Raw genomic sequence first — 21,155 nt, 5'->3', positions numbered from 1 at the left:
GTAGACAAAACAGAACCCAAGTGGAATTTGAGGTTTATCTACACTATTTCAATTTTTACAACAAAAAATATGTACACATTACTTACTGAGTAAAGACTGAAATGTTTTAAAATATTTTAAAACAATGTTCATTTTAAAATAATGTTTATTATTTTTAAATGGAATTAAGTCTAACTTTAAACAAAGAATTTGGTTCTATTAATGCATATTATTAGGAGTCTCTGATAAAGTTTCTTCCCTGTTACCCTTCTGAAAGGATAAAAAGTAGGCATTTTTCGTAGTTTCTTTTTTTTTTTTTTTTAAAGATTTTATTTATTTATTTGACAGAGATAGAGACAGCGCGAGAGAGGGAACACAAGCAGGGGGAGTGGGAGAGGAAGAAGCAGGCTCACAGCGGAAGAGCCTGATGTGGGGCTCGATCCCAGAACGCCGGGATCACGCCCTGAGCCGAAGGCAGATGCTTAACCGCTGTGCCACCCAGGCGCCCCCATTTTTCATATTTTCTATTTTCTATTCACTTAACTATTCTATGGGGGTGTATTCTGTTTTAAGTTATATATATTAAAATGAGCTGCATGTAGGTAAAACAGTCTTTTAGGAAGAACTATGAAAGTCAAGGTATTTCCTAAATCAAATCAGAATGAACTATTTTCAAACCATAGAAGGTCAAAATTTTTAGCTACTGCTTATGTAATAAAATCTCATGTACAATTAGTCCAAGAATAAATAAATACAATTAAGCTTTATCCCCAAACTGCTCTAGGCACTTCAGAGTATAAAGGGCAGAAGAAAATAGAAGATTCCCCTTACATTCTTTGCATTAAAAAATGCAAATGATATATTACGAATATGAACATTTTAAAGAAAGTGAGACTAAAGAATGCATAATTTTAATAATTCTACAGATTATTGCTCTGCAACAAGAAAACTTTAAACTGCTTTAAAAAAAATCCTAAAAACAAATACTTACATTGACTCTCTTTCTTATAATTTAAATTTTTTTTTAAAGATTTTATTTATTTATTCGACAGAGATAGAGACAGCCAGCGAGAGAGGGAACACAAGCAGAGGGAGTGGGAGAGGAAGAAGCAGGCTCACAGCAGAGGAGCCTGATGTGGGGCTCGATCCCATAACACCGGAATCACGCCCTGAGCCGAAGGCAGACGCTTAACCGCTGTGCCACCCAAGGCGCCCCTCAACTTCTTAAATTTAAAATGACTGGCATTAATGATAACTACCATCTTGGTAACTTAGAATCAATTATAATACTTTAATGTAAACATCCTCCGTCCGTAATGATAACCAGCAAGTTGTCATTTGTTGAGCAATAGGGCGCTTGCTGCATCACATAACAACTGCCCGTACTTTCATCTTGGTTAATTTTCATACAGTACCGCCCATCACCTTTTCCACCCCTCCAACCCCGGTAACAACTGTTATGACTTAAATAACATTTCAGGTGGATGGAACTCAAATTAATCTATGGAATTTTTCACACAGTATTTGGAGAATCACTGCTCTTTTTAGTGCATTTCTGTTATCTACCAAAAGATGGAGGCATTATTCAATAATACATGTAGATCGGGAGCAGTGCTGTTAACAGGATTATGAAGCAAGTCATCCATGTAACTGTAAATTTTCTAAAATCTGTATTAAATGAAATGAGGTAAAATCAATGAATACATTTTATTTAACCCATTACGTCCAAAATATTATTTCATTAGGTAATCAAGATAAATTATTAATGAGGTAATTTATGTCTTTTTGTGTGTGCTCAGTCATCAAAATCCAATGTGTTATTTCACACTTAAAATACATCTCAATGTGGCCTGACCACATTTCAAACACTCAGCAACCACATGTGGCTAGCTAGTAGAAATGAAGTTGGGAATGATCTACAGTTACAGTACAAGAAGAATCAAATTTTCCAAACATTTTAAAAGTTCTATTATGAGCAAATGGGATCATTATGTCTACTGCAAGACAAAAACTGAATTCAGACACGCTAAATTAGTCTATAATCAGTAGCGCTTATCAAAAGAAACTGGTGAAGCTGTGACAATGAAAACACATTTTCCTCAAATCTTCCATACATGATTCTACCCAACTGGCTCTGAAACAGATATAAATTTTACCCAAAAAAATTTAAAAAAATAAACATTTTTTTTTGCTATTAAGAAGGCTGACTTAATACAAAAACCACTTCTGTCCTGAGTCAGACTCATGTTTATCTACATACTCTGGCTCTGAGTAGCCGAGACAGACATTTCAGACATTCTCAAGGACCTCAAGATCCTCTTAAGGGCATTTCTGTTTTTCCCCTGGAGGGTAGGAGACAGGGTTTATTTTCCAGATTTTTCATTTGTACATCAATCTAATGGCAGTGATCCATCTATCTAGAAGCTCTGGGCTGGTTAAAAACTCTATGGAAGACGGTTGTTAAGAGATGGGGTGGAACACAATCTCTGAAGAGTTTTTACAGTTCACATAAATGAATTCATTGTAAACAACCTTCTTTAAGTCTTATCCGGTCAACTGTGTAAACTGGGTAGCAGCGTAACATGCACTCTTATCAGATTAGCAAGGAGTAACAAATTGTTTTAAGTGAGAAACTTTAGGCGTGAGTAAAATCACAAGTGTTTGGGCCTCTAGGTAGAGGGTAGAGGGCAGGCGGCTTGGTGAGGGGCTCTCCCTCTGGAGACCCACTTCAAATTCCTATTACATACTAAATGACTTATCCCAAAAAACAGATTTATACTTTCTTTTCAGAAACTCACTTACTGCATAAAGGGAGGCAAGGCCTACAGAACCTAGGATGAAAACAAAAACTAGATACTAATTCCTTTAAAGGCTACTGGGCTACCTCAGCCATAATTAACAATAAAGACGTGTTTAGAAATTAACTTAACCATATCCCACAGCTTTTCTCCAGTAACAGGGGAGTTCAGCTGGGAGGACTAGAAGACATGAAAAAGAAAAAAACAAGGGCACACTGAAGTCTGACTATTTAGAATGTTATGACCATTGCTCCATCTTCTAAATTTTATATGGAAACAAAATGATACTTATACATTGTAGTCCCTCCTTAATAGCAATAAAAAAATTAATGATCTCTTTCTGCATGGCACATACAGAATTCTAGGGATGACAAAGGCAGAGAGATGCAGAGATTCTAAGCTGGCACTTGGGCACAGAAGAAAAGAGTGGTATACTAAGAAAACAAAGGAATAATTATACCTATTTTGTGTATTTACAAGCTAATTTCCCACAATTTAAGTTTATTTTTTACCTATTGTAATCTACTTTCTAGAAATACATACGTGCGTGTATATATGCTTTTGAAAAAATTTGAGTTATCTACGCTGCTCATTTTGGCAAATGGCTTCCAGGCGATAACCCAGATACAAACTTTTATGAAGCTTATCATTTTGTACAGAGCTTCTAATCTTACATGTTCATTTATGATGGTGATGATGACTAACCTGGTCCATCTGATTTAGAAGGAAAACAGATCTGTTGTTTGAACTATGATTTTTGTAGAAATGCATAATTTTTAATAATGACAAGGACTAAGGAAGACCTTTTTTTAATTTAAGGATAGCATCATTAAGCCTTCATCAGTGGTATGATTATCAGGTACTTAGATTAATATTTGGAGTAAAACAATCTTTTTAAGATTTATTTATTTTAGAAAGAGAGGGAGAGAACCCCAAGCAGATTCCCCACTGAGCGTGGAGTCCGATGCGGGGATCAATCCCACTACCCTGAGATCATGATCCAAGCCAAAACCAAGAATTGGATGCTCAACAAACTGACCCACGTAGGTTCCCCTAGAGTGAAACGATCATCTGACTGAGTGGTACGTTTGGTTGATTTTACAACAAGAGACCAATGTTGCAACTCTCTCATTTTTTATGAACATTCTCACAAGGCCAACAGAAGATTGTTCTACATTATTTAAATCTGGAAATAAAAGAGTCTTCACACATTTACTATTTTTAACACACATTACCAAGTGGACAGTCCATTTTTAAATACCATATTTTATGTTTTATATTGTACTTGTATAAGAGTTGATGAATTTATTAAAATTCACTTTTACTTTTTAAATTGTGGCTATAAAATATAACATTTAAGCCTGCTTTTCTCCCATTAGATCTATAACTCCCCTTATGTGTTAAAATTGACCAGCAATCACTGAGCACACACATTCTTACACTTGGGTTTCTAGTTAATGACTACAGAAATGCACTAACTATGGTCTTCCCTCAGCCTGGCTCCTTAGAGAGCATATCAAAAACAGCCTCAGCTTGGAATTTTAGCCTGGTAACCTAAAATTCCCAAGGACTGAAAACAAGTTGGCTCTCATCTAAGTAACAAAAGTTCAGGATGGGTCATCAGTATTCCACTCATTTTGAAATGTCAGACAAAGACTCTTACCCAAAAAACCCCAAATTCAAATAATAAACAACTTAAAAAAAAACTTTCATATTTTTTCTACTGAAACAATGTTTTCCAAAACAGAAGAAAAAACTTCTTAGAACTCCAATCACTATCTCCTTCGCTCTTGTGATCTAGCCACACAGGTCATCTTGCTGTTATTCCAACCAGTTGAGAAATGGCACATGCTATTTTTATTTTGTAATAATCTTCATTGAGAGAGTTCTTTCTTACTCATTTCAAAATTAGGTCACTTTAAAGAAGCCTTCTTCTCTGACCATGTTATTTAATATTGTCCCCTCTGCCTTCTCTATCATACTATACCCTGATTTTCTTTATAGTACTTACCACTATTCATATTTCAAACTTACTTATCTGCTTTCTTCACCTGGGTGTAAGCCCTAAAGTTCTATGACAGCATGGACCTTGCCTAGACTGTTCAGGGCATAATTTATAACAATATATTGATAACATATACATGGTATCAATAAATATTTAGTTTAGTAAAAATTAGCAGGATAATGTCAATAGTAAAAAAAATATATCTTGGAACCTTCGCTGTAAAATGTTCATGGTGCTGCATCAACACACAACCAACTGCCTTAGTCCAACTGGAAGACATAGGAGCCAATTGGAAGAAGTCATTAATCCATTAATTATTTTCACTGAGACACTTCAAGAATCGTTATCTTTCTACATGGCCCTTTTTTTTCACAGATGAAGGAGAAACCAAAACCAAACAAACCAACATGCCCTCAACATGCCTTCATAGTCTGAGAAAGAAAATGTAGCAGTACCTACACCAAGTTAATTACTAACATTATCACATGTAAATCTTGTTCTGAATAAAACATCTATCTATTAAATAGGAGGTAATAAAACCTTTTTTACTTAAGACAAAGAACTAAAACCAAAGATCAGAAAACAAAATCTGAAATTCACCAGTCAAAAGATGGGCAGTTCTCCACATGTTAAAATAGTAAAAGAAATGTCCAACTGGGGGCGCCTGGGTGGCTCAGTTGTTAAGTGTCTGCCTTTGGCTCAGGGCGTGATCCCAGGGTCCTGGGATCGAGCCCCACATCGGGCTCCCTATTCTGCTGGGAGCCTGAATCTTCTTCCTCTCCCACTCCCCCTGCTTGTGTTCCCTCTCTCGCTGGCTGTCTCTCTCTGTGTCAAATAAATAAATAAAATCTTAAAAAAAAAAAAAAAGAAATGTCCAACTGATACATGTAAATGTCTCAATAATTTTTAGCCTACTGGCAAAGTTCCAGGAGAACCAAGCAATATCTGACAGAAACTATACACTAGAATTAAAAAATATTTATAATAGCTCTCTAATATCTAAGAAAACAATTATGGAAGGTAACAAAAAATGTAAAGTGTGTAAGTAAAAATAATGATCTTTAATATAAAAGCCAAGACTCCTCTAAGGTATTTAAGCAGATACATTATATACCCTATATGCATAGGTATTAGGATTTACCTGGCACTCTTGGAGAACAAGATTATGAGCTTAAATTCAACCTTGTATAGTAAAAGGGTGATAGTAAAAGGTGGACTGTACAGGTAAATGGTTTTCAACCCAAATATATCAGCTTGACCGGGTTGAACACTTGGATTTAGTCTAGAAATTTCTCATTTGTAAAATTCAATTTTACTATCATGCATTTACTATACCATAAACTATATCAATCCTGATACCACAAAATTCAGAATTTAGTGGAAGCCTTTTCTCTCAGGAGAAATAAACAATGAATAAAGAGAATATTGCAAATTTTATAAAGTTTCAAATTTCTTAAAACACTGCTTTCAAGTACTTCAAAAGCAAAAATTTTTATTAAACAGATACGCTAAATATAAATTAAATCTTTTCTGTTTTTTTTTTTTTAAAGATTTTTTATTTATTTGACAGAGATAGAGACAGCCAGCGAAAGAGGAAACACAAGCAGGGGGAGTGGGAGAGGAAGAAGCAGGCTCATAGCAGAAGAGCCTGATGTGGGGCTCGATCCTAGAACGCTGGGATCACGCCCTGAGCCAAAGGCAGACGCTTAACCGCTGTGCCACCCAGGTGCCCCAAATCTTTTCTATTTGTTAAAATACATTCCCTAAAAACTTCAGACAACAACTCAGGCTTTAAATAAACTTTGTCAGTTTATGGAATGCCTGAGTTAAGTAATACAAAACATAATCTTTACAACCCAAATTCAACATTATCTTAGTCTGAGCTTTTACTGCAATAGAATTTTTTCAGTCTGCACCTGCTTATGATAATCAGTAGCATCACAGGACAGAACAAAAAAGGTAAACATATGTTGTCACTCAAGGGGGAAAAGTCCTAAAACGGATCTGTTAAATTAAATGTTACACAGTAGGGAGGGTAAACTATAACCAAGCAGAGGCTTGGAACATAGCCTGCAAATCAAATACTTTCTAGACGTGTAGGGATCACAGTGAGATCAGTGAGGGAATCTTCTCAGTGCAAGCTACTTGGTAATCACCATGCAGCCACTAGTGCCACCAGCTGTGGGCTCTCTCAGTATCCCCAGCTCGTAGAGTACAAGTCTTAACCTAGAGTGGGCTCTGAAACATCACTGAATAAAATACAAAAAAAAACCTGGCAACAGCATTAAGGTATAAGAAAGGTATAAGGAAATCACTGTAATAATTCTCTCTATACATATATTGTTTTTTAGCTTTAAAACATGACTATTTTAACATTCTAGACCAGGGACTGGCTAACTTTTTCCTTATATGGCTCTCTGAGCCATACAGTCTGTTGCAACTTCTCAGTTACGCCATTACAGGATGGGTTCCAATAAAACTTTATTTGCAAAATCAGGCAGCAGGCTGTATTTGGCCCATAGTTTGTAGTCTGCCAACCCCTGTTCCAGACAATAGTGAGGATACATTGCTCACTTAGTTATAATGAATTAACAAGCTAATGTGTTTTTCTCAAGAGGTCTGTCCATGTTATGTTTGCTCTCTCAGGAAAGAACATCACGTAAAAGAATGTAAGTAGGTCACAACAATGAGGGAATGCTGTGTAGGACCCACAGTGTTTTTTAATATCAGGATTTTACTCTTAACATCTAAATTATTTCTCAACACAGGATAATCCTCTACAACTCCACAGTTATTTGAATTTTAACATGAACTTTAGGGGAAGAAATAAAACCTTTAAGCAACTGTTACTATTGTATATCTTGCCCATGGGCAGGTCATGGAGTTCTCAGGAATTAAATTCTCAGCACAAAAATCTGGAAATAACCTGAAGACTTTGGGTCTTCTGTAGTTGAAGTACTATCTTTTCTTTAGTATATCCTACATGTTCTAACCATGTTCCTAAATCTGGTAGTGCACAGAAGACAATGATACCAGGAACTTAAAAAAACAAAAAAACCCACTATTCCCTGCCTCCATCTGAGAACAGGGCCCAGGATTCTGTATTTTTAAAAGATCTCATATAACTGGCATTACCCATGAAAATACCTGAGGTTCCAAATTAAAACCCCCCAACTGTAACATAAAAAATCTTTAAAAAAAAAAAAAACCTCAACTTTTAAGTTGCAGATGCCAAATGTCAATGAAATCTAAATGGAAAAAAGGAGACATCAAAAAAACTTTCTAAAATTTCATACTTGCTCACAATAAAAACTAATGCCCAAAATTTGGATTTTTTTTTAAAGGGAAATAATGTCCAAATTGTTTGATACCAGCATGGTATCTAGGTGAGAGAAATGTGTTAAAATTACAGCTGCTCCCATGAATCATCCAAGGGTGTCAGTTATATCACTATGTATGTGTTGTGGCAGTAATCCTTTTCCAGGTAACATCTATGCTGTGTGAGGAAGATTGTTAGAACTAATATATTAACTTGCAGCAGTTAAAAATAATCAGTTATAAGATAAACCAGGATGGCTTACGACACACTATTAATATTCCTTTTCAAAAAATCATTTCAACCTTAAAATAGAAATCAGAGTTAATATAATTTAAAAATCTAAGATTTGAAATTTAGAAAGAATCAGCTTCACAAATTTCTAACACCAGCAGTGCACAACCGTATCACTATGACCTTTGGCCATCTTTTAAAAAGCTTTCTTTTGGGCCAGATACTCCTCCTTTCTCTGTATACTTCCTTCTTTCTTGCCTCCTCACCTTCCTTAAGACATGTACTCCCCAAGGTCCAGTTCTTGACCTCTCCACATTGTTTTTCTTAGCAAATTTAGTGACTTCTATGGCTTGAACTAACATCTCCATGCAAATAAGTCCCAAATTACCACCTCTAATCCTAAACTGTTCCACTCAAGTTTTGAAGTGCCTCCTGAAGAGCTCCATATGGATTATTATTAAAAACCACAGATCAACTGGGTAGCCTACAGAGCCCTGGGAATGTCCACAAATTTAAAGTAAAATGCTACATGTACGTGTATATGTGCCCTTTTCTAGAGATAAGGGCCATAATTTTCAGTTTCTCAAATGTATATGCAACCACCTCAAAGACCATATAAACTCAGGTAAGTCATATACTATTAGCATACCAGACTCTTTGGCATAAATACTAGAGTATATTTTTAAAGGGAAAACAAAGTCCAGGATAAACTGTCTAGGAAAGGATTGCTAGCATATAGTTAACCTTCCCAAGCAACAGATTCTATAAGCTGGCTAGTACCTTCTTATGCAGTGGATCAGCAAGCTGCAGCTTAAGACCAACTGTTTTTATAAAAAGTTTCATTGGAACACCACCGTCTGTTCATTTACATACTGTCTACAGTTACACTTCTCTGGTACAAAGACAGAGTAGTGACAAGAAGCTGTGTAGCTTGCATACCTAAAATATTTACTTTTTTGCTCTTTAAGAAGTTTCACTGACTTCTGGTTTTCTAGATAATCCTTAAGTTGATTAAAAAAAACACACACACAAACACGCACGCATACACACAAACCCTACTTAAACTTGGTAATCAAAAGAAAAATCTGTCTTCTAGTTTTATTTTTAAGTAATACCAGAAATATGTATCAAGCACATATAACTATATTAACAATAGAGTGTGATTTACCTGCCACTGCTGGGCTGCTGTGGAGAGTGTCTGGAATGATCAGAAGGCTCTGACCGCTGGTCAGGTGATCGTGACCGGCTGTGGCGGGGAGGTCTATCATGTGATCGACCAGAATGATCTGAGGCCAGTGACTGAATTTCTGAAATGTCTGTTAGGTAAAAGGGTGCGATTTATTCTCCCATGAAATGATTACAGTAAAATATAAGTTACTCCAATGATAATGGATATAAGCTACTAAATATAATTTCATATAAGATTGTTGGTTTAAGCATTAGCTTCATCAACCACTGATAAAAATGGTGAGCTGCCTACAGAAAAAAAATAGTGACAACATCGATGGACCTTGAAGGCATATGCTAAGTGAAATAAGCCAGAGAAAGACTAAAACAAAACAAAACAACCAACCACAAAAAAACCACAAACCCACACAACGACCAAAATCATAGAAAATAGATCAGATCTGTGGTTACCAGGGAGGGGAGGGAGAGGGGGGAAGGGGAATTAGAGCAAGGTGCAAACTTCCAGTTACAAAATAGATGAGCCCCAGGGATGTAATGTACAACATGATGACTATAGCTAACAGTGCTGTATGGTACATAAAGTTGTTAAAGAGACTAGATCCTAAGAGTCCTCACCACGAGGAGAACTTTTTTTCTTTTTATTTTATCTATAGGAGAAGATAATGGACATTAACCAAATATACTATGGTAACTGTTTCACAATATATGTAAATCAAACCATCATGTTATTCACCTTGAACTTCCACACTGATGTTGAAGTAAACCCTCTACCTCCAATATATATATTTGTAATTCTTAGACTTTGAAGGTGTCTGGCTTGTAGAAAATTATTTCACTCAAACATATCAAATCTTCCTATTACTTTAACAGGTCACTTAAAGGGACTCTCCAAACAGAACTGTACTTACCATCTCTCTCAGAGGCATTAGCAGAATGGATACTGTCAGAAAGATCAGGGACGTTCAATAGGGTAGCCCGTTCATCCCTCTGAACTACCATTTTTAACTTGCCTTTAGACCTTTCTATCAATGTTTTTGCATCTGTCAGTGACATATTTTCTGTCACGGTACCATTTATCTGCAACGGAAAAGGAACTAGGTTGAAAATAAATGACAAAAATACAAATGTTAACATAATGTCATGAAACAGGAATATTTAAGTTATCCTTGGCTTGCTGTAAGAACCAAAATATTCCCTTTATACTTTCCTGTATTACCAAAGTACTCCTCTTCCCTGAAATAATAGAATTTTAACATACTGTTGCTTTGTCAGAAAACCCAAATTAGTATCACCGAGCCTATCCCGAAAAGCCTGTCACTTTCTATTACTTTTCAGCAAACTAACAAACATTTCAATAATATTTAGAGCAGTTATCAAAACCACTTATTGTATAAAACTAGACATCTCTACCTACAAAGTAGCTCCAATCAGTGAATGATATTCATTTGTAGTGATTAATTCGCTCTGGATGACTCCATGCCTAAAGAAAAACCAGTGCTGACATGTAATAATGGACAAACTATTTTTGTCCGTTAAAAGTGGCAAACCATCCAGTGCCAAACACTGATTTTTAATTTCTTTGGCAAAACTGCTTCGAACATGAGAAGAAACTATATGGTTACACTATAATTTGTTTTCTATTTCACAGTTCATTAAAATATAAGAACAGGACTATACCTTTAGTACAACATCGCCTTCTTGAATATTGCCATCTCTTGCTGCCAAACTATCTTGTGAAATTTCCTTTACAAATATATGGCTGGCCAATCGAAGACCATATTCTGAAAGAATATATTTAAATGTCTTTAGTGTAAAATGCTAAGGGACTTAAATAGTTTAAAAGTGTAATAGTAATCACCACGTTGAGTTTTTAAGTACAAGAAGTAACAAGAAATTACTGGTTACCCTGCAAAGATGACATTTTCCCTAATCATCAAAAGTGTGCATGTCAATGTGAAAGCAAAGGAAGTATATGATTCAAGCAGAAGACTGAGAGACCTTATTCCCATTTTACTCAGAGAAAATAGTCCTGAAGAGTAGACCATTTCTTTCTATGTTATAATAATAAACTCAGAAGGTTTAATGAATACAATTCTAAAAAGTGAACTGCTTAAGGCTGGAAAAACTCTAGAAAGGTTGACAATTTTACTGACGACTTGTGTTACCAAGCATACAGTGTTTTTGTTTTCCCCAATTTCCTAGAGCACAAGTCTTTCCAGTTCTACACACCTCTAACACTGGAGAGACATACGCAGAGCATCAGGACATACACTCTGTATTAGTGCAAACAAGGGCTTCAACTAGCTGTGCAGATATAGGCAGGCGTTATAAATGCCAGCCCTTTCCTTTTAACACCAACCAAGTATCCAAAAGTGAGGCAACATTAATTCTATCTGTGGGTGAGGAAACGGTCAGAGTTGAGGAAGGTACCAGGAGTGTCCAGAAAACTGTTCAGGTACCTGCAAAACTGTAGAATTTTGTCTGTCTGTTTCTGAATTAGAACAATGATGACAACATAATGTCAACAGGAAAAGCACTGCTCCTGGTTCTCTCAGGAGAGAGGAAAGGACTGTGTCTTTCTGCATTAAAGAAAAGGGGGGGGAAACCCAAAAAATTCATCTTGGGGTTTCTGTTTTTAAAATGGGATGGTCAGGAGTTCAGCTAACTCAAGCTTGTAGAAGTTACATCAGAGTTACAGCTTAACTTAAGGCAAATATACAGAGTACTCACAAGCAGGAAAATCAGGGTAAAAAAATAAAATGACTTTTGAGGGGATCTAGGCGGTCGTGTGCTTAATAAATGGTTGTCATATCACAAAAGAATACGGGATTGATGACAAACCTGTCCTTATTTAAGATTAAAAAGTACAGGGGTACCTGGGTGGCCCAGTCAGTTAAGCATCTGCTTTCAGCTCAGGTCATGATCCCAGGGCCTGGGATGGAGCCCCGTGTTGGGCTCTCTGCTCAGTGGAGAGCCTGCTTCTCCCTCTCCCTCTGCCCCTACCCACCCCCTTTTGCTCTTACTCTCAAATAAATGAAAAAATCTTAAAAAAAAAAAAAAGATTAAAAAAACGACCAATACAAGGATGACTTCAAGATAATCCTCATATATTCATTTACTCCAAGTGTTTCCTTGGGTCAACATAACTATGTACCAGGCACTATGGATAAAAAGCAGCAAATGAGAGATAGTCCCTGCACTTTGGCAACTTCCATACACAGTGGGGCCAAATATAAGTGTGAGAGGAGTTCAGATAAAGGCAATACAGGGTTTCCTCTCCAGTATGGAGTCAGAGAAGGCCTCCCTGAAGGAACAAATACTCAAGTGGAAATACTACTATACCAGAAGGATGAGGGTATGTGTGTGTATGTGGGGTGGGGGGGTGGTAGAGACAGAATGGTTAAAAACAAATGCATCTCTGTGAAGGTGTCTGCAGAACTGACTGGAAGGGATACAGAGACTAGTTTTTGAGACTCATTAAGTTCACTTAAGGGGTGATGGCTGCTCACCAGAACCCCCCCCCAAAAACTATTAGAGGACGTGAGGTAACTAAGATATCATGTAAATGATGCTTTGATAAACTTCACTGTAATCATTTTATAATGTATACATATATCAAACCACCATGTTTACATCTTAAATGTAAAAAATTTTAAATATTTATATACAATGTCAATTACATCTCAATACAGCTGAAAGAAAAATGATTATGGTAGCTTGGATAAGGGTGTTGGTGGTGGAGAAAGGCAGAAGTGGGATGGTTATTTAAGAGTGGTATTTAGGAAGTTAGCATTTTTACTAACTGGGTATAGGAAAGTGAGGAAAAGAGAGAAGTTAAGGATAACTACCATGTTATCCATAACTGGCATGAGAAACCAGGTAGATGAGAATATATCGAACGAGTGACTTCATAAGAAACCAAAAATTTTAAGAGGAAGATGTGAGTTTCATTTAAGATGTGTGGAGTCTGAGGGAGCTACATGAAACAGCGAAGTGAGTATGCCTCATCGTCAGCTGGCTTGCAAAAGTACACAGACATGACCTGGAGAAGTAAGTTTTGCTATCAGCAGCAGATAACTGAGGCAATAGTAGATGAGGCTGCCTAAAGAGGTTATGTTGAAGAAAAAAAGAGATTCTGGAACAAAAATCTACCTAAGATTAGAGGGTAGGATGAGGAGAATGAAGTTGCAAAGGATACAGAAAGGGGATGGGAGACCCAGAAGGACACAATATTAACATTCTTTTGAAGCCGAGAGAAGACATTATTTCAAAACACAGAAGTCGTGCTCGCTTCAGTAGCACATATACAAAATATAGGAAGTGGTTAATGCTATGCAAAATGGTACTGAAAAGGCAAGTAAAATAAAAACCGAAAATTTCCACTGAATTAGTGTGAACAGTCTGGGGGAGCAAGGTGAAACAGATATTAGGCCAGAGAGGGTTGGAAAATGAGTGGTAAAATGAAGTAGAAACAGCAGGGGTAGACAGTTTGAGAAATCCACTACGGAGCAGGGTGGGGAGCAAGAACTAGAAAAATATCTGTCAGGTGCTGGTAGAGCAGATCAAACTGAGCCTGCATGATATTCTTAGCACAACACCTTTTTACCAAAATGATCAGTCACAGATGCTTTCCTGCATTTGAGAGACATGTCCATAGCAGGAGGATGCCACAATCAGATTCATTCTTATCAAATCTGATCGAGGGGAGGCAGCAGGCTTCAGTTTCAAAAACTGCAAAGATGTCCTTCCTGCATTAAAGAGAGATGCCCTATCAGGGGCTCCTTTCCCTTAATCTCTTCATTTAAAAAGTATTCCTCCCCCTACCCCACCTAAGCCCAAGATTTCTTCCCATAGTTATGCTACTACTGACCCTAACAGCTAGGTAAAACACTGAATTTGAGCTTGGTGATGGTATGACATTTGTTAGCATAATTTGTATTTGGCTATCCTAATCACAATAAGAAACCCAAAATCCAACTACTAGACAATTTATTTGAAGGACTATCTGCTAGAGAAGAGATGATCCCTGAAGCCTGTTAAATGGGACATGACTTATGGCAATAGGACATAACAATGAAGATAGCAAAAGACAACAAAAGCAAGGATAGGAAGGGATGGCAATTTTACTTCTTACCACAATTAGTGTTAACATTTTCATGTGAAAATGATAAAAGAGTTAGTAGAGAATACCTTCATTTTTCCGGGATTTCACCAATGTAACTTTGGTGGGTTTGGCAGGTTGACTGGAGGCCACAGATCGCCTATCAGACCGTGGGGACAAACTCCTCTCTCTGCTTGCACTTCTATCCCTTGCCCAACTCTTCTCACTCCTTCTACTGACCAGACCGCCACGGCTGCTTCTTGGGTCATGGACTTCCTCATCGTAACTATCTTCTTCATTCCCAGATACCGGTTCAGGATCAGGACGACTAACTGGTATCTGAACTTTCTTCTTCCTCCGAATGGTCTACAAATAAAGATTACAAGAAAGCTGACTGATTTCCATATATATATACTATCATTTCTAAGGGAGGAAAATTACAGTTTTCTGGTCCCATATCAATTAAACTAATTATGAATGAGAGAGACACAATACACAAAAAATTATCAAAAATTACTAGAAAATACATTTCCAAAATGTTGTGTTTTCTGCTCTCTTGACAAACAGATCTGGTTAAGAACCAAATTTGGGATAGTGAGGGGCGCCTGGGTGGCTCAGTCATTAAGCGTCTGCCTTAGGCTCAGGTCATGATCCCAGCATTCTGGGATCGAGCCCCACATCGGGCTCCCTGCTCAGCGGGAAGCCTACTTCTCCCTCTCCCACTCCCCCTGCTTGTGTTCCCTCTCTTGCTGCCTCTCTCTCTAATAAATAAAATCTTTTAAAAAAAATCTGGAATAGTGATCCAAATGAAGTCCTTAGTTACTTAATTCAGAAAGATTTTCTAGGTGTAATAACCACAAGCTTAAAGAAAAACTAATAATTGTTGGTGGCTGGGATAAAGGATGGGGCACTGTACTCTAATACCATCAAATATACTGTAGCTGCTACCAAGCAAACTTGCTAGCCCAACTTGACTCCTTGAAATTTTCAGAATCCATCATCATCAAGGCCCACAACTATCCTACTGAAACTCTTAACAGAGAAATTTACTGTACGTCCACACTAACAATCAACTTAGTAACATTGGAGCTAATAACTCTGTTATACTTCACCAATACAAACTGCTTTCAGTTTCTGTATCTCTCCAATTTATAATTTCTCACCTTGGTATAAATCCCCTTTTCTGGCTTTCTTTCCTCAATGACTCTGATAAGTGGCTCAATTTTCCCTGTTCATTTATTTCCTTCACTTTCTGTAGGTTCAAGATCTACAAGCATTACCTTCTGACTGAGTGGCCTCTTAATCCCTGGACTGCGTGCATCTCACCTTCTCACCCTGATACACCCTGGATCTCATCAGAGATCTGTAAGATCTTCTTAGGTTAACACTCCTTGTCTTCTTTTGATGCCTTGATCTACTGAAACTTTTCTATTCCCATCTTCTTTCTGATTCCTTTCTCTCCTATTTTCCCAGTCCATTAATTCTTTCCTGGTTTCACCTGCCTTGCTCCCAAGTTTTCCTAAAATGTCATGCTGTGATATTTAAATGACTTTCTCCTGACCTCTCAATTACCTGCCATGAAAAACTCCAGTCCTGTATTATCTTTACCTTCAGATGGCTGCATTTCCACACTTTGCTGAACAGGTCCTCCATAAGTTAATTTTACTTGCCAGAATTCTTTTGCTGGTTCAGTAATCCTTTCCTCTACCCCTTGCCTCTCTATGGAATTTACTAACACAGGTATTCCAAAACCATTCTCCAAGATCCCAATCACTTAACCTGACTCAAAGAGATCAGTGCCACTTTACTTCCACTATACTCCTACGTTTTTTCAGTATCTCATTTATTTAGTCTTCCTTCGGGGCTCAAAGACCAAGTTGACCCTCTTCCTGTAAGAATGAAATCCTCCTATATGAGCTCTTATCCTTATCCCTACCCACCTCCAAGACCTTCGACAATAACAACCCCTGAAGTTACCTACAACTTTCATCTCTCCCTCAAACTTGTCCTCTGCCTACTACTAATCTGCTAATTAATCTTCTATTCCTCTGTCTTGCTACATATTTCCAAGTTATCCTATCTCCTCCCTTTGTGGCTAATTTTCTTCAAAGGGCTGCTCTACACTTAATACTGCTTGCTGCTCCTTTCTAGTACCAAGGGTGATCAGAGAAGGCCCTTCTGAGGAAACAACACTGAAGCTGAAGAAGCAAGATGCCAACACATAACAAGAACAGACAGCTGTTCCCTGTTAGGAACTGAGAGAAGGATGCCTGTCATTCCACCCTCTGTGCCCCAAGCTCGGGCCCTTATCAAGTAACATTTACTGTAAAGCATTCTTAACTGACTCTGCATTTTAGTCTCACCTCTATTTCAATCTCCAAAAACTAATTTAGAAGTAATACTTTTGCAGTATTACTTTAAATCTTCAATTCCCCCCTAGTAATATACAAATAAAAACAAAGTAACCAGATGAGGACTAGGAGCTTTCCATGTATTCCTCCAAAAGAGTGCCTGCCACCTCTTTGGAAATTTAATGTACCTGAAACTACTCTCAATCCCCAATGTGCATTATGGTTACTAATGTGTATACCCATCTATCCTATTAAGATTCAAGTTCCTCAGAGAAGGTCCTTGCCATGCATTTAACTATACCTATAATGAAATATTTGGAGCCAGCTAAGTGCTTAACTTATTGAAAAATATCCAATCTGTTCCAATTCTCTATGTATATTATAGTTAATGGTTATAAACCTACAAGAAGATATTAGCAGATTTGACAATTATGCTTGATTTTAACACTGAAAATTTTGAAAGAGAAATTTGGGGGGAAAGGCCTACTTCAAAAGAGTTTAGTTGAATTAAAGATTCAGTGTAAAATAAAACAATGAAATCCTACAGGTACTAGAATAAAATATAGGATATATGCTTTTATAACTCTGGTAAGGTAAAGGCTTTTGTAAGCCTGACACCAAAGGCAAAACCAATCAAGTGAATATCTGACAGACATGACAACATAAAAATGAAAGCATTTCAGTGTTGAAACAAAATGACATAAAAACACCCCCCCAATCACCATAAACAACTTACACTCACACTTATGACATAAGGCTAACCATCCTAATATATATAGCTCTCTACCACGACAATTGTCACCATAAAAATGCAAAGGAGTAAGCAAAAAAGAAACATAAATGGGCAGTATATATACTACGAGATGATCAAACTCATTTGTACTGTAAAATATTTCATTTGAAATACTATGTTCAGTCCGTTGGCAAAGATTTAAAAACTGTCAATAAAACTGGACTCTCAATACCCTATTGGCTTTCTGAAGGGCACTGGCGATACATAAATCAAGTCATTCATGCCTTCTGACTGAAAAGTCACTCCTAGGAAGTTATTCCTAAACAGTCACTGAACAAGTAGGAAGAAACACAATGATCTTCAACACAGTATTTTTTTTTAATACTTGTAGAAACTGGACACTTTCTGAAATGCCCAACCATGAATGCGTTAGGTAAGTAGCCACATGGAGATATACTGAAGTGCTCACAGAGGTCATCTCCAGGAGATATTTCTGCCCATTTACTTCATAATGCTTTTTTAGGATGTTCAGAATTTTAGTAAAAACTATACATGCTCACTATGTCATAAACTATTTCTAACTTCACTTATTGTTAAAGCTAAATTAGCCTATTTATGGTAGTTACATTATCTAGTAAAGTTCTAACATTTTAGTTCAACAGAAAAGAAATAATTTATATGCTTAATACCCAAGGACCTCTTAGTTTATGTAAAGATAATTTATATGTAAACAACCAACCACCCCAATGTAAGAGCACAAGAAGAAAAGAGATTAGCAGACTGGGGAGAGGGGAAGAGGAGCTGGTTATTCAGAACTGGAAAAAAAAAAAAACAACACAAAACTAAACAAGCAAAATCAATGTATATAATGACCTTGAGGTTCTGGTTATGGCTGGGGATGAATTAAGAGTTAAGAAAGACACCTCACAATGAAAGACCACAATCTAAGACACTGCGGTTTTATTCTAAATGTCATATGACAATGATAAACTTAACAAAGTAAGACATGATCCAACTGCTTCAAATGTAGAAAAGAACAGCTCTCTGCTGATTAAAACACCCTTTTACCTAATCCCCCTATAACGTCTCCCTATAGAGCAAAAAAATACTTGCCCAACCTTCCTGAGTTCTGCCTTTCCAATTCATGTAGCTAAGTACAGTCAGAGCAAAATCCATCCTTAAGCTGCCCCAAATCCTTTTCCTATTTCAAATACATTACAGGTTTTGGACCTACTTCTTATAAAATAATTTCTATGGGGAAAAGTCTAGGGTGCAGGAATACAACTTTCTTAGATACATTATCAATGTGGAGTATATATGTTGAATATTTTGCACGGCAAACAAAACAGCTCCACATTTCAGAGGAGTAGAGAGCTTAAAAGTTAGGGTTATAGGTGAAGCTCACAACCTCATGCACCCTAAGGAGCTCACATTGGAATGTGCAAATGAAAAACACAATGAGTAATAATAACAATGCTTAGGATCAGCAGCTAAGGCAAGAATGCAAAAATTTACTCAATTTTAAGATAAACAATTATAAAAATCAGCAATTTGCTTCCAGAAACACTACAATCTCATATTCTAAAAACTATTTAAAAACTTTACTACCCGCTAGCCAGTATGTATATAAACTGTGATTTAAAAATAACATTATAGTTGTAAAAATATAATTACAATGAAGTTGTAAAAAAATATATACTCAAAAGAAGATGTCTGTCATTTGGAATGCAGTAACTCAACAGTGATCTACTGCAATCTGAGAAAACTCTTACCTCACCAGCAATACCGCAGGTGTGGAAATAAACCATATGGCAAGGAGCTTACAAAAAGGAAGAGGGCCTAGCAACTGTGGGGTGCACAGTCTCAGGGAATACACCTTCTAGCTCTCATCAATTCCCTAAGGTCAAAATGCAATGCAGGCCTTCCCCTTACGCCCTCTCCGTTCCGTTGGGTACACTGTGGTTCTGAGTGTCTGCTAGAAGATAGAAAAGTTCTCAATAGAAAAGGCAGGGCAAACCATCTAGCTGCCTACCTGGCCTCTTCTTCCTGCTTTTTATAACTGAACTAAAGGCCTCAAAGCAGTGCCTTAATCAGTCCTTTCAGAAGTCAGATGGGCAAAAACGTGGGGGAGGAGCAAAGTGGGTAAAAAGTAGCTAATATGCTCCTAAACATGGATATAATTTTAAGTAGGACTTTTATATTAAATCCATTTTGTGCCACATTTGCTTAGTTTTACCTGTGATTTGAGGCCAGTTAATCAAGAGTTAACTGAACAACTTCTCCCTTACTTAAAAAAAGGACTTCTTAGAGAAATAATAAAGTAGAAGACAGATTCCAGGTATATACTAAAACAGTAACATTAAAATGCACCCTGAACAACCCTACAAAGAAAATCTTACCACTTTCTCTCTCCTCAAACTGTATCACAGTAACAAGGAAAGTGGTTGATGATGTATGTGTTCAAGGGACAATGTAAAACTTGCCCATTAAACAAATCCTGTAACAGAAAACAGGGCTAAATATTTCAAACAGACTACATGTCAAGATTCAGTCTAACTTAAGTACTTAAAAAAGAAGGAAACATTAAGCCATAAAAAGATGACCATTCAATCACTCCCACCTTTCCTCTTCAATCAAAAAAAGAAAAAAATAAAGTGATAAAACATACCACCAGTATGAGAAGAAACATTCCTATAAGCTAACTTTAGAACTACTGATCCAGTTTTCATTTTCTTAAAGGGTTAAGTGAATTAAAAAACCAGAAAAATATCAACCATAAAGTTGATACTTTTACTAAATTAAAGGTAAAAGATACTTACAATTTTTGCATTCTTCCCACTTTTCCTTAGTTGCTGAACAGCAAAAGCATGTTCAACATTGTCCATTGAAACTCCATTAACCATTGCAACTCGGTCATTTTCCCTAAGAAAAAAAAGGTCACCAAAATAACATGTAAGAAAAAAACATACAGATAAGTTTGTGAATATATTTTCAAGATGGGAACTTCCACAAAAATAGTTTAATTGTAGTTCATCTATTTGTCTTCGGATCAATGATACAATAACGTCAAACGATTTACTTTCTGATCTCCTACAACGTTTAGTAACTAACCACAGGCCATTAATTTTTTTAAATCATTAATACAATGTTTTTACAAAAGAATGAACAGGTACCACAATACAAAAAATAATTTTTGGTGGTACAATTAGAGGGCATTAAATGATATTATGTTACATACCTGGAAAAAATTATTCCCTTCTTAAAAAATAAAGTCTTTCTCCTTCCAGTTTTCTTTCAATCCTTCTGACTATACACTCACTTTTTTGCTAGCTAGTGTATCTTTTGCCTCTCTTTATCTTGCTTATCTTAACAATAAGGACAAGATTAAGCGTGAGAGGTTCCTGAAGCCTAAATTCAACTCCAAACTGAGTAGTACCTTTTCTCTTCACC

At 36.7% G+C, this 21,155-nt stretch overlaps 1 protein-coding gene across 11 annotated transcripts in view; it reads right to left on the bottom strand.

Annotated features, from left to right (window-relative positions):
• TJP1 (tight junction protein 1) overlaps nucleotides 1-21,155 on the bottom strand; it is a 154,184-nt gene that overhangs the window by 41,232 nt on the left and 91,797 nt on the right. For all 11 annotated transcript variants that reach the window (XM_034667960.1, XM_034667963.1, XM_034667965.1 and 8 more), the window contains exons 4-8: nucleotides 20,525-20,627; nucleotides 14,711-14,987; nucleotides 11,198-11,301; nucleotides 10,429-10,597; nucleotides 9,501-9,648 (exon numbers count right to left, since the gene is read on the bottom strand). In XM_034667960.1, coding sequence (XP_034523851.1) covers nucleotides 9,501-9,648; nucleotides 10,429-10,597; nucleotides 11,198-11,301; nucleotides 14,711-14,987; nucleotides 20,525-20,627 — 801 coding nt within the window. The remainder of the gene's footprint in view (nucleotides 1-9,500; nucleotides 9,649-10,428; nucleotides 10,598-11,197; nucleotides 11,302-14,710; nucleotides 14,988-20,524; nucleotides 20,628-21,155) is intronic.

This window comes from Ailuropoda melanoleuca, chromosome 9 (assembly GCF_002007445.2).
Source record: "Ailuropoda melanoleuca isolate Jingjing chromosome 9, ASM200744v2, whole genome shotgun sequence".
Lineage (NCBI taxonomy): Eukaryota > Metazoa > Chordata > Mammalia > Carnivora > Ursidae > Ailuropoda > Ailuropoda melanoleuca.
The sequence above is the reverse complement of the archived record's forward strand: the minus strand, read 5'-3'. Positions and strand labels throughout refer to the sequence as shown.